Below are 13,301 nucleotides of genomic sequence, written 5' to 3'. Positions count from 1 at the left end.
GAAAGTAATTTGCCAATAAATTTGTAAAGACTCCACTTCAACAAGCTACATTAAATAGCAACATTCTGCTTGCCAAATAGTGAGCCATGCTGCCAAACTTACAGTCATTAGGGGGGTTCACATTTGATGATTTGCAAGTGTATAAATTATATCTGTCTGTAATTAAACCATAATTTGTGTATTTAGTTATAAAAAAGTAAAAGGCAGCCATTTTGTGATCCATTTGTGAAGACTTTACTGACATTTTCATGGCTACATGTTGAACTTTAAATGTCAGGTAGTTCTTCACAATAAAGCCACAGTTATTGATGCGGTTATAAATGTTGATAAAAGTCATTTGCTAATTTGTTCATAAAGACTCCTCTTTAACAAATTGCTGCAATCCATTCAATCACAAGCACTTGCCAAATTGTGAGCCCTGCCGCCAAACTCGGGGCTTCCCATTCTTGCCTCATGTGGAAGTGTACTAAACTATAATTTGTGTATTGAGATTTGTTTCTAAATAGCTTTTTTTTGTCAAATTATTATCAGTTAATGAAAAAAAGCGCCTAATTCCAGAGTGGTGCTAAAGGTCAAAAAGGCTCTAAGATGCGGGCATGGGCGCTAATGAACTTGGGTGGTGGTGCTGGTCCGTCTCGGGTTCCCATGCAGCATGAAGAGGGAGGAAGAGAGTGGGATGGTTGTGGGATAATGGGGGTCAGGGGGGGGGGGGCTACTGGATGTACCCCCATTGTACCCCCTCCACTCTATCCCATTAAGCGGTGGTCTTTCCCAAGAGGCGCTCAAGGCCTGCCGCCTGCCTAACCCGTCGGACGTGGTAACCTGGCATCGGCGAGGGCGCGCGCACGCACAGAGGCGCCATTTAGAGGCCATGTCGCTTCCAGGAAAGCAGTGGAGGCAAAGGAGGAGAGAGAGAGAGAGACCCCGACATAGTTGGGGGGGGGGGCTGACAAAGTTGTCTCTTTGGCAGTCGCGCCTCCTATTGAAGCGGTAATTTATTCAAAGGAGATTTTTATCCCCGCCATGTGATTCTTATGATAATGGAGTGGTGCACGCCTCCTTTTTGGACCCTTGTCTGCGGCTCCGGGCTCGGCGGTGACACTAAAAACTGATTTGCACGCCCCCCCCCCCTTTTTTTTTTTCCCCCAAATCCCACCACGACCTCCTCCTCCTCCTTCCATCCCACATTCCTGGACTCCCGTGTGCATCCCACGCATACACCGAGTGCCACGCACGTGCACGGTCCAGACGGGGGTCTCGGCCTGCATGGTGTCATATGGAGATGAAAGGTTTTACCGGTAAAAGCGGGAGGGAATTCCTCCTCTGGGAAGAGTTGTTATTTGAAGCTTCTCCCGTCCGACAGCAAACGATGCTGAAGAAGAAAACGAAGACAATAAGAAACTGACAATATATGTCACTTACCTGGACTTTTTTGTGTCAACACAAATGCAATAAATGGACGGAGAGATGTAAAGAACAAAATAAAACCTGAATGTTCAATTGAGAGTGTGCACAGAGAGACAAAAAGACGCCAACAAACGAGGTAACAAAGAAGCTGCATGCATGCTTCTGTTATATTGCAAAAAGTAGTCAGAAGGCCACTTTATTTATTTACTTGTTATCCAACCTCACTTCTCTTGCCAAAAGTCACCTGAGCTCATGTCTATCTCACCCTAACGTGATCCTAATTTGTATTCTAGGTGTAAATATGAACGCTTGCTTGCTTCTTTGTCTCGACGTGCCGAGAAATTGAGTGGCGGCAGTGCGTCTCCCATTTCTCTCGCCACTAACTGGAATGAGGACTATCGCTCTCGGAAATGGATGGATGGATTTGAGTCTGGTTCATATTCCGCTGAGCCGGAGCATCCACCAGCTGCGTCACGTTGGGGAGGTTGCGAGGGAGGATACACGGAAGTGACCTGGGTGACGTCACTAAGGGGCGTGTCCTCGTCCGCATGTGTATATATATTTTCTTGGAGCAGCCATGTCCAAGTTCAATGTGCGTGTGATGCGCGTGGATGGAGAGCGCGAGGGGGCCGCCAGGGGGAGTCGGAGGGGGGAGGAGGGAGAGGATGAGGCGATGGAGGGGGGGGGGGGGGTCTTTTTGGGGTGGGGAGGGCGCAGAGCCAGCGTGGCGGGAAATAACGGGTCTGCCGCTGCCATTGGAGGACGAGGCAGCGGCGGGCGTCTGAGTGGATGGACGCGACACGCACGCACACGCACGCACGCACGTCATGGCCTGGCGCGGCCGTCAAGAGCGCGCGCGTCAGCCTCCGCCGGCTCACTCGCCCCTCACTCGCCATCAGTACGCACGCACGGCCGGCCGGGAGCCTCCTCGCGCGCTTGGATGATTGCGGTTCCGCTCCCAGACACGGCGTGAGTATCAAACATCACCATTGTTACTATTACATTTTGTATTGCTCAAATTTATATCGATTTATTTTAAATTTAATTTAGAGAAAACGCATGCTTGCATGTCGTCTTGATGGTGGACCATTTCCACCCACTCTAAGCCAAATCTATACAAACAACGTGGAATGTGATTTATTTCAACAATTTCCTATGCGCTTTGAGAGCCAGTGCTCGATCACGTGTTAGTGCCGATGCTGCGGCGTGCATGAGTGACGCTAAACAACGTGCACGTGCGCGTGATTTGACGTGAGCATCATCATTATTATTAATTCTCGCATGCACGCGCATGCAAGTAGTAGACCCCGCGAGGAAGACGAAGACACTTTTCTTTTTTTAAGTACTGCACGTTGACGCCGTGCGCGGCCACGTGAGTCACATCGAGATGATGAGGAGGATTATGCCAGCAGAAGCCGCAGTGCACGCGCATTAATAATAAGACAAAAAAGTGCAGCGGGAGGTTTCCACATGAAAGCAGAATACGACGCGCGCATCACACGGAGTATATTGCATACACACACGTGTGGAAACACGAGCGCGCGCGTTTGGATCAGAACATTTGGGGGAACAAACGGATTATGCAAGCTTCCACATGATGGCCGTGAGATTTTCGCGGAGGGAGACACACATGCACACACGCGTTCGCTCGCCTGCAAAAGCGCGCGCGCGCACACACAGGCGGCCTAAAAGTTAGCAATTGAACGTATAGCAAAGAATTATATTCATTCATTGTGTTCAATTTTGTGATATTTCATATTAAATTTCAAACACATGACTTGATCTTGTGTGCAAATTGTGTTCAAAAATTGTGTACACGTGTGTGAAAATATACATTCAACTCCAAAGAATGCTTTTGTACATTATACATAATAACTAGTTGAGCACCCGCATCGTTATCATTTTCAAAAAGATATTTGTTTCAGTCGTGGAATTAAAATCGATCTTATTTTTCTTTGCAGGCGTCCACGCACGCACTCACGCACACACGCTCAAAGGCCTGACGATTCGCGCACGCGCTTTGTAGGTAATTAAGCACAACATACACACACACGCGGTGCATGTTTGAGCAAATATGTTGTTTAATTGATATATATTTGTATATATTTTTAGACACTAATAATGATTAACCACTGCAAAAATGTGTAACAATTTCAATGCAAACACGTCACGAGTTTAATCCACGTGTTTATCACAGCAAAAGACAATGAGACGGAAATATGTTTAAAAATGTAGTTTTTAAAATAAAAGTACACTTCATGTTTTAAATAGAATAAAAAAACGCTCTAGTGCTAAGTTGCATGTTGAATATTGAGGCATATTAAAGACAAAGTCAAAGAAGTGAATGTCTAATAAATCGTAAATAACTCAAACAGATACAATACACGATTCTGATTATTATAAATATTATCATCACCTTCTTTGAAAACATTTGATTTGAGTGTGAGGGGACAAAAGGGTCAAAATGATCCAATAGTGTAGATGATATTTTCTTCTTAAAATTAAAAAAATAACAATTAGGAAATACTATATTGTGAAAATATGGGTAAATGAGATGTACTTAAAAATATTAACTTGAAAAAACATGTTAACTTTAAAAAAATATGTAAAAGGCTGGTAATAATGAATTACATGCATATGTGTGTGTGTTACATGCATGGTGTGTGTTGTATTTATGAATGTGTGTCTTGACATGTACGTAACATAGCCGCACCTCGCCCTTCCCTTTGAATGTGTCACACATTTGTTTCATCTTCCTGTGTTAGCAAGTAGCACCTGTGCAGTAGCATCTGTGCTAACACGTAGTAGCATCTAAGCTAAAGGCATGGCGTCCATGTTGACTGCCTCGCCTGCAGATATATCGCTGCATCTTCCTTTCAAGGAGGGGGGGTGACTTTTGGGGAGGTGGCACACAGAGCCGCTTTAATTAGACGCACCCTGTGTGCCATGTGCCCCACTGTGTGTGTTACATTATCTACATCTGCGTGTGTATTTGTGGGTGTAAGAAGGTAATGTGTGCGTTGGTGGGGTTTTTTTTTTCCCTGCCCGCCCCCCTGCGGTTTTTTGGCGCCAACCTGAGCGTTGGCATCAGATAATGTAAATGAAGACGAGCGTTTTTCTTTTATAGTCCAACAGCCGGCATCCTGGTTTCGTTTAAAAAGAAATCTTGGCCCAGGCGGGGGGGGGGCGGCGTTAGAAGGCGTCACCCACCCGCGGGGCTCGCCCGGTGAGTGACGTGGGTGCACCACGGGAGGCGGGCACCAGGCGGTGGGACTGCTTTTAACCGGCTACCGCGCCACCCACCACTGCTTTTCTTCCGTTTACGAATAAATGGTCGTGCTGAGTTTCACACGGAACACAGCAAAGTAGGGTGAGAAAGTATCAGGTGTTGAATATTACACCCGTGTTTTGTATACCCTTAAAACAGGGTAACCCCCTTTGACTTTTGAGGTTTCTGATTGGCCAAGGCCCTAGATGACATCACAAACTTTGCAGAATAAATGCTTAAGTGTACGTTTGTGTGTACTGAACAAGCTTGTGTCCGCTCGCAGGACGGCGAGCGCTCGGTCCAGGCTAATCGACGAGGAAGGATGGGTGGAGCCTTCGGGGTTCATTGTTATCTTTGGTTATCTAGCTGTATGAGTGATGTACATTCTTCATAAAGCTAGATAACCGAAAGTAACAAGAATCCCATTACACTCCTGGAAAGGCACCAAGACACCCGAAAGGACGACGCGACGCAAGAACAAAAAATACAAAAAAGAAAATCCAAAGGAATCGGGAGGAAGCAGCGGAAAGGTAGCGTACCAAAATGTGATTTCGTGTTGATTGGTGAAAGTCTTGTCGGGAACCATTTTCAGGTGGAGTGGGGGTGGGGGTTGTGTTTTTCGTTAGGCATCAAATATGTGATGGGGCCCTTTGCAGGGGGCGCAACAAAGTAAGTTTTGGGGCATTGTGTTTGCCATAGAAGCTCCATACGTGTCATTTCTGGGCTTCTGAGCATAGCATTGAGAAAAGGGGATCACTTGTAATCTAATAAGCCGCCCCCTCCCCAGCCACCCATGATCCCCCTTGCGCGGGGCGGCATGCTGGAGCTTAGCCCGGGGCCCGTCACATGGCAGCGTTCAAAAAAAAAGAAAAGAAAAGAAATGCCCCGCACCGAATGCGGTTTGGACTTTGAAAAGACGCTTAACAAGTTGCTAACGGCTAATCAGGTGGCTAGCTGCTATTCATGGGGCCGGACTTCAAAAGAGCAATGCATGATGGGAATCAGGCCACTTGCATACTGAATTATACATACTGTGTTCCAGTTGAAAATTCGCCCCGCGTTTAATCTGACGCCCTGCTGGCATCTGAGCCTCATTTTCATCATTTTCTCCTCCTTTATTCACCCGTTCCAACTTCTCCGCGTGAAAAGATGTTTGATTTGAGGGAATTTGGTGTCATGGTTGGCTTATAATAACATAGCTTTGTTGGCCCGGATGAAAGGGGCTAGGAATTTGAATAGCGTTAGCAACAGTTTGGGGGACGTCTGCGTCACCTCGATCCTCGTGACTTCCCGCATTTTCCGAGGCAAACCCGAAACTGTGTGAAAGTGAATTCTCTCTTTCGACTCTGTGGGAAGCTCGAAATTTTGAAACGATTGCCTGATGGGATCTCGTTGAATGGCCGAAGGGCGGGACTAAGGGGCTGCGGTTGTAGGGGGGGGGGGGGGTCCAACGGGGTAATCAAGCAGACAGTACCCCCAGTGAACAATCTGAGCCTTTAGCTTCTGTGGCCAGAGGTAATTGGTCAATCAGATCAGCAAGGTGGATGCCCGCAATGGCTGATTGAACGTGTGATTTCTTTTCTGTCCGTGTAAAATGGAGGGCGGTCCCCCGCTGGCGGCAGAAAAGGGTCCGAGATCGCCATCGCTGGACATTTTTGCTGTCCCAACAAGCCGCAGCGATTTGTCCCATTGGAATCACATTTGGGAAGTGTGTGTGCAGAACTCAAAATGTCAAGTGCCCTCCATGAGAGCCCCTTTCACACAGAGATACAGCAACAAACAAACAAAAAAGGCGGGAAAAATGAATGGCAGGTGTTACATTTTACACACGTCTGTGTGAAAGGAAATGCCGGACCCGGTTCTGGTAAAGGTAAAAAGGGGGAGCCGGGTGCTAGTTGATTTTAGCGATACTGCGCATTTATCCTGCAAGTGTCAAGTAGAAAAACAGCCATTGTGGACACCCCCCTCCCCCCCTGCAGTAGACTTTACAGTCAATAGAGCAAGTCCACTTGTCACCTCGGGACAAAGCGGCCCTTTGCCTCCTTTTCAGTCCCGCCGGGTCCGAGCAGCCAGACAGTTTTCTCAATAAGAGCCTGTGATTCTTAAATCCCACCGAAAGAGCCCCTCCCCTGCTTCTTCTTCAGACAGTGTTGAGAAAATGGCTTCAGTGTTGTCCAAAGGAACAGCAGCCCTTCTTGTCACAAGGGCTTAAATGTAGGACCACTGCGCAAGTCCTCATACAAAGAGATTAATAAAAGGTGTGCTTTCCTTAACTGCATGCTTCCAAAGATGTTAACTGTATTGGTTTTGAGCCAAAGACGGCCGAAGCCACAGTGTACCTACCTCCTACTTGTGCCACTGGCCACGTGCGTTGATTGTCGCTGTCGGATTTTTTCATGCAGGATGTCACACCGGGAACGCCACTGACACTGGGAAAAAAAAGTGTTGAATTTAGTTGAAATTAATTTGGGAAATTAAATGATTTATGTTTCTGAAAGTTGGCTATTTTCTAGCTTGCTTTGTTTTTCTAAATTAATTCATTTAAAAAAAATTTTTTCACATTTACCATTTTATTGTGATTAGTTTTGTGAGGATTCTGAATTTGTGTTTACGTTAAGTAGTTGTGTGGTTTTGCGATAAAATGGCACCAAAGACAGACTTTTTTCAAATTAGCCTCTTAATTGTTTTATAAACTAAGATGGAAACCACAAATTGAATAAATATTTTATTTCATTAAATTCACACGCAAAAAAAAATGGAGATGTCACACATCCCCAAGATTCAAATAAGTTTACATGGACTCCAAATTCCAGTGACATTTTTTTTTATCACGGCTGACGAGGATGCATCTGTGACGCTATATAGAAATATTTGCATAAGGCACTTTTCTGTACAAGGGCGACGGCAAAGCGTTTGGAAAGCGGGCTCCACTCTCGAAAAAAATGTCAAGTGCCAATTAGGAGAGGTTTGCCGCCCATTCATGGTGCAAGCGCTCCTCCCCCTCCTGTCCCTCTGCCTGCCGCCCACCGTGCTGTGGGCCCCAACTCTCTCACACTCCCGAGTCACCCCTTTTTTTTTCTCCGTCTTGCCACCAAATCTTCCCCCGGGTGACATCGCAGACAAAAGAGGCAGACGAGAGCGCCCCCTTGGCTCGTTAGTCACGTCGCTTTGTTGCGTCCTTTTCAGGGACGTGATGGGCTGTCGTGTACGTTAGCATTATGGCTAACACGTTAACCTTAAAAGTTATGGGGGGAAAAAAAGCCTGGTTGTGTGACATGCTAGGTTTTGCTACTTCGGCAACCTTAAGGAATTTTACCAAAGCAATTAAAAATACAAATGTACTTCAAATTTGGGTATTTTCCACAAACATTTAAATATGATATATATGCAACTATGCAATTAGACTCATTTGTGCTTTGTCATATTGGATGCCTAAAATCACCAAATTAGCATAATTGCCATATTAGCCTAGCTTGAACTAGCTACATAAATCATAATGATTTAGCCATGTTAGCTTATCTTTGAGCTACCCATGTACATTTATTTGTGAATGCCCAAATTTAATTTGTCAGCACAAATAACATGAATTGAGCTGTGTTAGCAAAGCTTTGTGGTAGCTAACTCGAGTAGTGACACACAATTTGTGTGGTAGCTAACAACAAACTGGACTCAACTAGCGACTCACAATTTGTGTCATTTCTAGACAACAAAAATAGCGACATGACGTTCCAAGTTTGCCCTAGTTTTCAGCTACTTGGTCATTTGTGAATCACATGAATTGATTCAGCCTAGTTAGCTTAGCATTTGGCTAAAGGGCAACAAACTGGAGTGAATTAATGAATGACAATTTACGCCAAAGAGAAAATTTGGCTAATTCCGCCATGGCCTGCCACATCCCACCACTCTGACTTGTACTTTGCTTCTATCTTCTCCTCTTTTTTTCTACCCTTTCATTCATTCATTTATCCACTCAGTCAGTTGGCGGCGTGGCTTCCGCCCACTCCTCTCTCCTCGGCTCTCACACGCTTGGATGTGATTTGCATGCATTTGCATAATGAAAGTCATTTGCATGCCGGGGGGCAGACTGTACCATGAGAACACACATGAAAAGGTGTGTGTGTGTGTGTGTTGATGGGAAAATGGCCTCTGATCTTTGCTTCTTCTGTGCAGGCTAACGTCGGCCAAGCTGAAAACGACGAAGAAGGAGGAGGAGGAATCTCCTCATCGTCCACCTCGACTCCCCCTTCCTCCTCCTCCCCTTCTCCTTCCTCCCGCCGTCCTCCTTCGTTCCATCCCGGCCACGCCGGCCCTTCTTCTTCCAGCTCGCCACCATCTTGACGACCCGCCGCCGAGTGCAGGTATCAAACCCGCGCCGTCGGCCATCTTTAATCACCACGTTGTTGTTGTTATTTTTAATTGCCCCGCCGACGGGTGGGCGTGGAGGTGGGCGGGGTGTCTTTTTTGTGCCTTGGTATTAAATCACGGGGCGCTTCAATGCTTGTCTCTCGGAAAGGCTTTCAGAGGGCATCTGTGCGCCACGGCACCATCTTTCTTTCTTTGGGTGCCATCCCTAAAGGAGGCGAGGCACAGGTGCCACACACACACTCGCGCACACACACACACACACACTTTAGTGTCCTTTCTATTTTAGTAGTATTTTGACTTAAAGATTAAAATATATATATTTTTTAAATTAAGTCAGTTAAAAAAAATGTTAAGGGTTTAAATATATACAGTATTGATTTTGCATTTTTTTCTGTCATTTAATTCATCTTTGAAAAACAGTCAGGACCTGAAAGCAAAAATAATCGAGTGTAAGTCTCTCTAGAATAGCCTTTTTTATAATATGCAAGGTTGTACAATTCCACCATTGTTCCCCTTGCATGTGTGCTGACTAATTATTTAAACCTACCTAAATCCTGCTTGTGCTAATTAGCGGACGTTTAAACAATACGCCATTATGTCCTTGCCATACAACCGACGCCATTTTGCTTCTATCCTTATTAATATTTTCACTCAGGTGGAAAACATTTAACGTTTTTGTCCTCTGTTTTAGCAGCTTTGTGGAGTCACTGCCAGTTGATATTTACTGTAAAACGGACACAAATCAGCACCCCAATAAACTGCATATTTAAAAATTAAAATGTTAAACGATAGAAAAACAAAAGTCTGGTAGGTTAATGCTAGCCTGCGAGGCTAATTGGAATTAACATAGATGTTAGGCTAATTGCGGAGCATACAAAAATACTCAAATTCACTGCTGCCCAGCATGTTGTGGCACAACGTGGTACTACAATGACAGCGATTCCAAATTGGGTGCTGTATACTGTAAAACCCTGAAAAAAACGATGGCTTAGAAATCTGCGAGCTATCGTCTGGGTGTGAACGATGTACCGCAATCGACTTAGCGGTGAGCTAACCAATGGCTAGCTGGCCTCCTTTTAACAGGTGGTATATTGAGCTGAAGGGTTGGGAGTGGAGGGGGGGGGGGGGGGTCTCAGCCGTCGTCAATTTATTGTGTAAATTATGCAGAGCTGAAAACAAAGCATCCACGGCAGACAGTGGAGTGGCGGCGCGGGCTAATGAGATGATGAGGAGCCTGGGAGCTGGTTGAGGTTTTTTTTTTTTTTTGGAGAGGGGGGGGTGCACGGCCAGCAGCTTGCGTCTGGATCTTTGTGTGTAACAAGGGGGGTCTGGAGGATGACTGGCAAAGAGGGGGCACACATCGTCCCTCCTCACCAGACTGCAGCTGCCTTGGGAACCACTGTGGCAGGGGTCCCCCACCCCACCCCGCCCTCCCTCTTAGGAACTGGCACGTAGGGGCCCCCCAAAAGTCTGGCTGCGGGCCTGGGGGGCCTGGGAAGCACTTGAAGTTCACGGCCAGACCTCCTATTGAGCTGACAGTCTGACTGTTTGCTCAATCGGGGCCGCCTATTCAGGGCGAAGGGGTAGGGGGGGTTCACGGGACATGGTGGGGGTACGGGTGGAGCGGGGTACCCACGATGAGACACGGTAACTATTCACACGGGGAGAGTGACGGCATAAATAAGACGGGAGTGAATCCAGCCTGGAAGTTTGTATTGTGATGCTGGTTTACATTGTTAATTAGCGGCGTGCCTTGCTCTCACACACACACACACACACACACACACACACACACATGCACGCGCAAACACACACACGATGTCATCATCCTCAGCGCTGCCACATGCTGCGGCAGTAAATTGTCCATTTAGTAGAGAATCCACTGTAGGTCTCTTTAAAAATAACTGCAACATTAGCTTGTAGCATTAGCCACTTGATTGCTGCATCCTGTAAGTGTGGAAGGCCGAAAATGAGTTCAAATAAAATCAAGTTCAAAGCTTTATTTGTGATACTGTAAAACAATGTCGATCCTGTTACTGGATGCCTGCAAGTGTACCTAATAAAGTGTCCTTAGTGAAGGGTGTTAGCAGGATGAAAGTGGTCGTTAAGGCGACTGGTACGCGACGAGGCGCTAATGCTAAGCGCAAGCATGTGATGGCGCCTTTAGCGACGGCTCAGACCAAAGCGTCTTAATAACAAGAGTCGGGTCAATCAGGGCATAGCCGTGTTCTGATGGCTTGATAGCATCCAAGCTAGTAGCTAACAAACAGCTAATGTTTCCTGGATGGCTCGTGGTTAGTACAAGATGCTAACGTAGCCATCTCCATATTTAATCTGTTTTCCTTTTTGCTTGTTTTAACCTTGTCATTTTTGTATTGTCAGGTTGGCGGTCACCTGAGCGGGGAAGATTCCGGTCACCCGGATGCTGCTCGGCCAATCAGAGCGAAGCAAGAAGTTGATGATAATTATAATAACGCAAAATAAATTCATAGCGTTCATACGAATGAATGAATCTAATCATTAATGAGCGGCGGTGTCGCCGTCGCTCGGACTGGTGAATGTGAGACCCACGCCAGCAGTGAATTCTACTGCACTGTGATTGGATAGCTCGTGTGTCAGCCGTCGCACCGGCCAATGAGAGCTGTCGTCTTTAAACTCTATGCAAACACTCGATTTACTTCTGTCATTGCTAATTTCCTTTCGGCCTGTGAAACAAACACGCCCTCATTTCCTGACACACTCACGAACATATATTAAGCACTAGCACAGCCTAATTGGCTCTATATTAATTTTTCGGCAAGTGGCAATCCCCCCCCTTCTATTATTAGAATTGATCATCTATGCAAATCTTTTGAAATGTGACTTTAAATGGTCCCAATTCAAGGGGGCGCTATTTGGAATAATCCTCCAATCACGATGGTTGTTTTTTATTTTTATAATTCTTTTCTATATTTTCTGTAAGTTTGCATGATGCAACAACAGCTGTGTGTGTTCACCAATGTGCCTTGTATGAAAACTGTGTTGCAATAGTATTAAATGTTTACAATGAAAACAATGCAACTGTGACTTGAAGTTAAGTTTATTTTTTTCAATTGTGTATATGTATTTCTAAAATAGCTATTAAATATCTAAACAAGAATTTAAAACCTATCAAATATATCTAATTTCAACAAGTATTTTTAAAATATTCATTTAATTATTCAAACGAACATTACCACTGACGAATTAAAAAAGCACCCAATAGAAGCGGATAAAGCACAAATTAAACAGATGCTGGATCACATGAACGTTTAAAATTTTAAACTGTTTAATTTTCTGTTCATTTTATTTATTTTGTTTATCGATTGCAGTGATTGTGTTTAATGCTAAGCTAATACATACAAAAACACATGCCAGAGTCCAGCAGCATGTGCATATGGACATGTTTTCCACCGTCTGACATCACATATGGCCGCCACACACGCACACACACGCACACACACGCACAAATCATTATCATTGTCATGCAAACGAGGGCACGGCGCAGTATAAAACAAATGAAATGTGCGTCTTTGCAGTACAGCTGTGCCGCTTCTTGTCTTTTATGAAGTGTGGCCTAATTCAATGAGGAAGCTTCTTAACGCGCACCCACTTCTTTACGCCCCCCCCAACTCTCCTCCCTGACGGCTGCATTTTACAAGCCGCCCCCGCTCGTGTTTACAGCGTTAAACATCAGTCATTGGCCTTATGAAGCAGAGGCCACGCAACAATTACTATACAGTACATTCTGTAAGCATAAGAAGCACCTGCTGTGACCACTAGTGGGGCACCCCAAGAGCAAAAATAAATACAAATAATATGTCAAGTAATATGTATTTATCTCCAAGTGCAAAATAATAAAAAGACTGAATGGCAGGGAGTAGCATATTAGCTTTAGCCTTCAGATTTATGAACTGTTAGCCTGCTAGCATAATCGTCACTTTGAAGTAGGTAACAAAATATCGATAAAACTGCCATTGTACTTGTATTTGGGCATCGGGTGTGGTCCGAGCAGCTCATTGGCGCCTTTGAATCACAACCTCACAACGGCCATTGCTAAGCAAGAATGTCTTCCTGGGGTCTTTTCTCTGCTTTTTGGAGGGAAACCAAGTATGGATGCCAGAGGGCTCTGTGTCGAAAAGTCATCACCTTTTTCTTTATTGTCACTTAAGGAAAAAAAGTTAATTTATTTGAGCTTTATTGTCATTTGCTTCTTCTTCCCAGTCAATGCAATGCCTCAACT

The 13,301-nt window shown here is 45.2% G+C and overlaps 1 protein-coding gene and 1 long non-coding RNA gene across 6 annotated transcripts; both read left to right on the top strand.

The window, feature by feature from the left end:
- The first annotated feature begins 2,094 nt into the window (after positions 1-2,094).
- LOC119135936 (protocadherin-15-like) lies at positions 2,095-12,106 on the top strand. 5 transcript variants are annotated; one of them, XR_005100640.1, is made up of 5 exons: positions 2,095-2,376; positions 3,369-3,429; positions 4,959-5,205; positions 8,846-9,033; positions 11,423-12,106. XR_005100640.1 is itself a non-coding variant. In XM_037273959.1 (3 exons), exons 1-3 carry the CDS (start codon positions 2,348-2,350, stop codon positions 11,497-11,499), a joined length of 294 nt encoding a protein of 97 aa, XP_037129854.1. In that variant the 5' UTR covers positions 2,098-2,347; the 3' UTR covers positions 11,500-12,106. The 5 variants fall into 5 exon arrangements, 1 of the variants encoding a protein (XP_037129854.1); XR_005100639.1 differs by having other exon boundaries at positions 3,369-3,433; XR_005100642.1 differs by lacking the exon at positions 4,959-5,205 and having other exon boundaries at positions 3,369-3,433.
- LOC119135937 lies at positions 9,040-10,004 on the top strand. Its single transcript, XR_005100643.1, has 2 exons — positions 9,040-9,265; positions 9,461-10,004. It is a non-coding gene; the product is annotated as an uncharacterized LOC119135937 (long non-coding RNA).
- Positions 12,107-13,301: the final 1,195 nt, after the last annotated feature.

Source organism: Syngnathus acus, chromosome 16 (genome assembly GCF_901709675.1).
Source record: "Syngnathus acus chromosome 16, fSynAcu1.2, whole genome shotgun sequence".
Taxonomy (NCBI): Eukaryota; Metazoa; Chordata; class Actinopteri; order Syngnathiformes; family Syngnathidae; genus Syngnathus; species Syngnathus acus.
The sequence above is the reverse complement of the archived record's forward strand: the minus strand, read 5'-3'. Positions and strand labels throughout refer to the sequence as shown.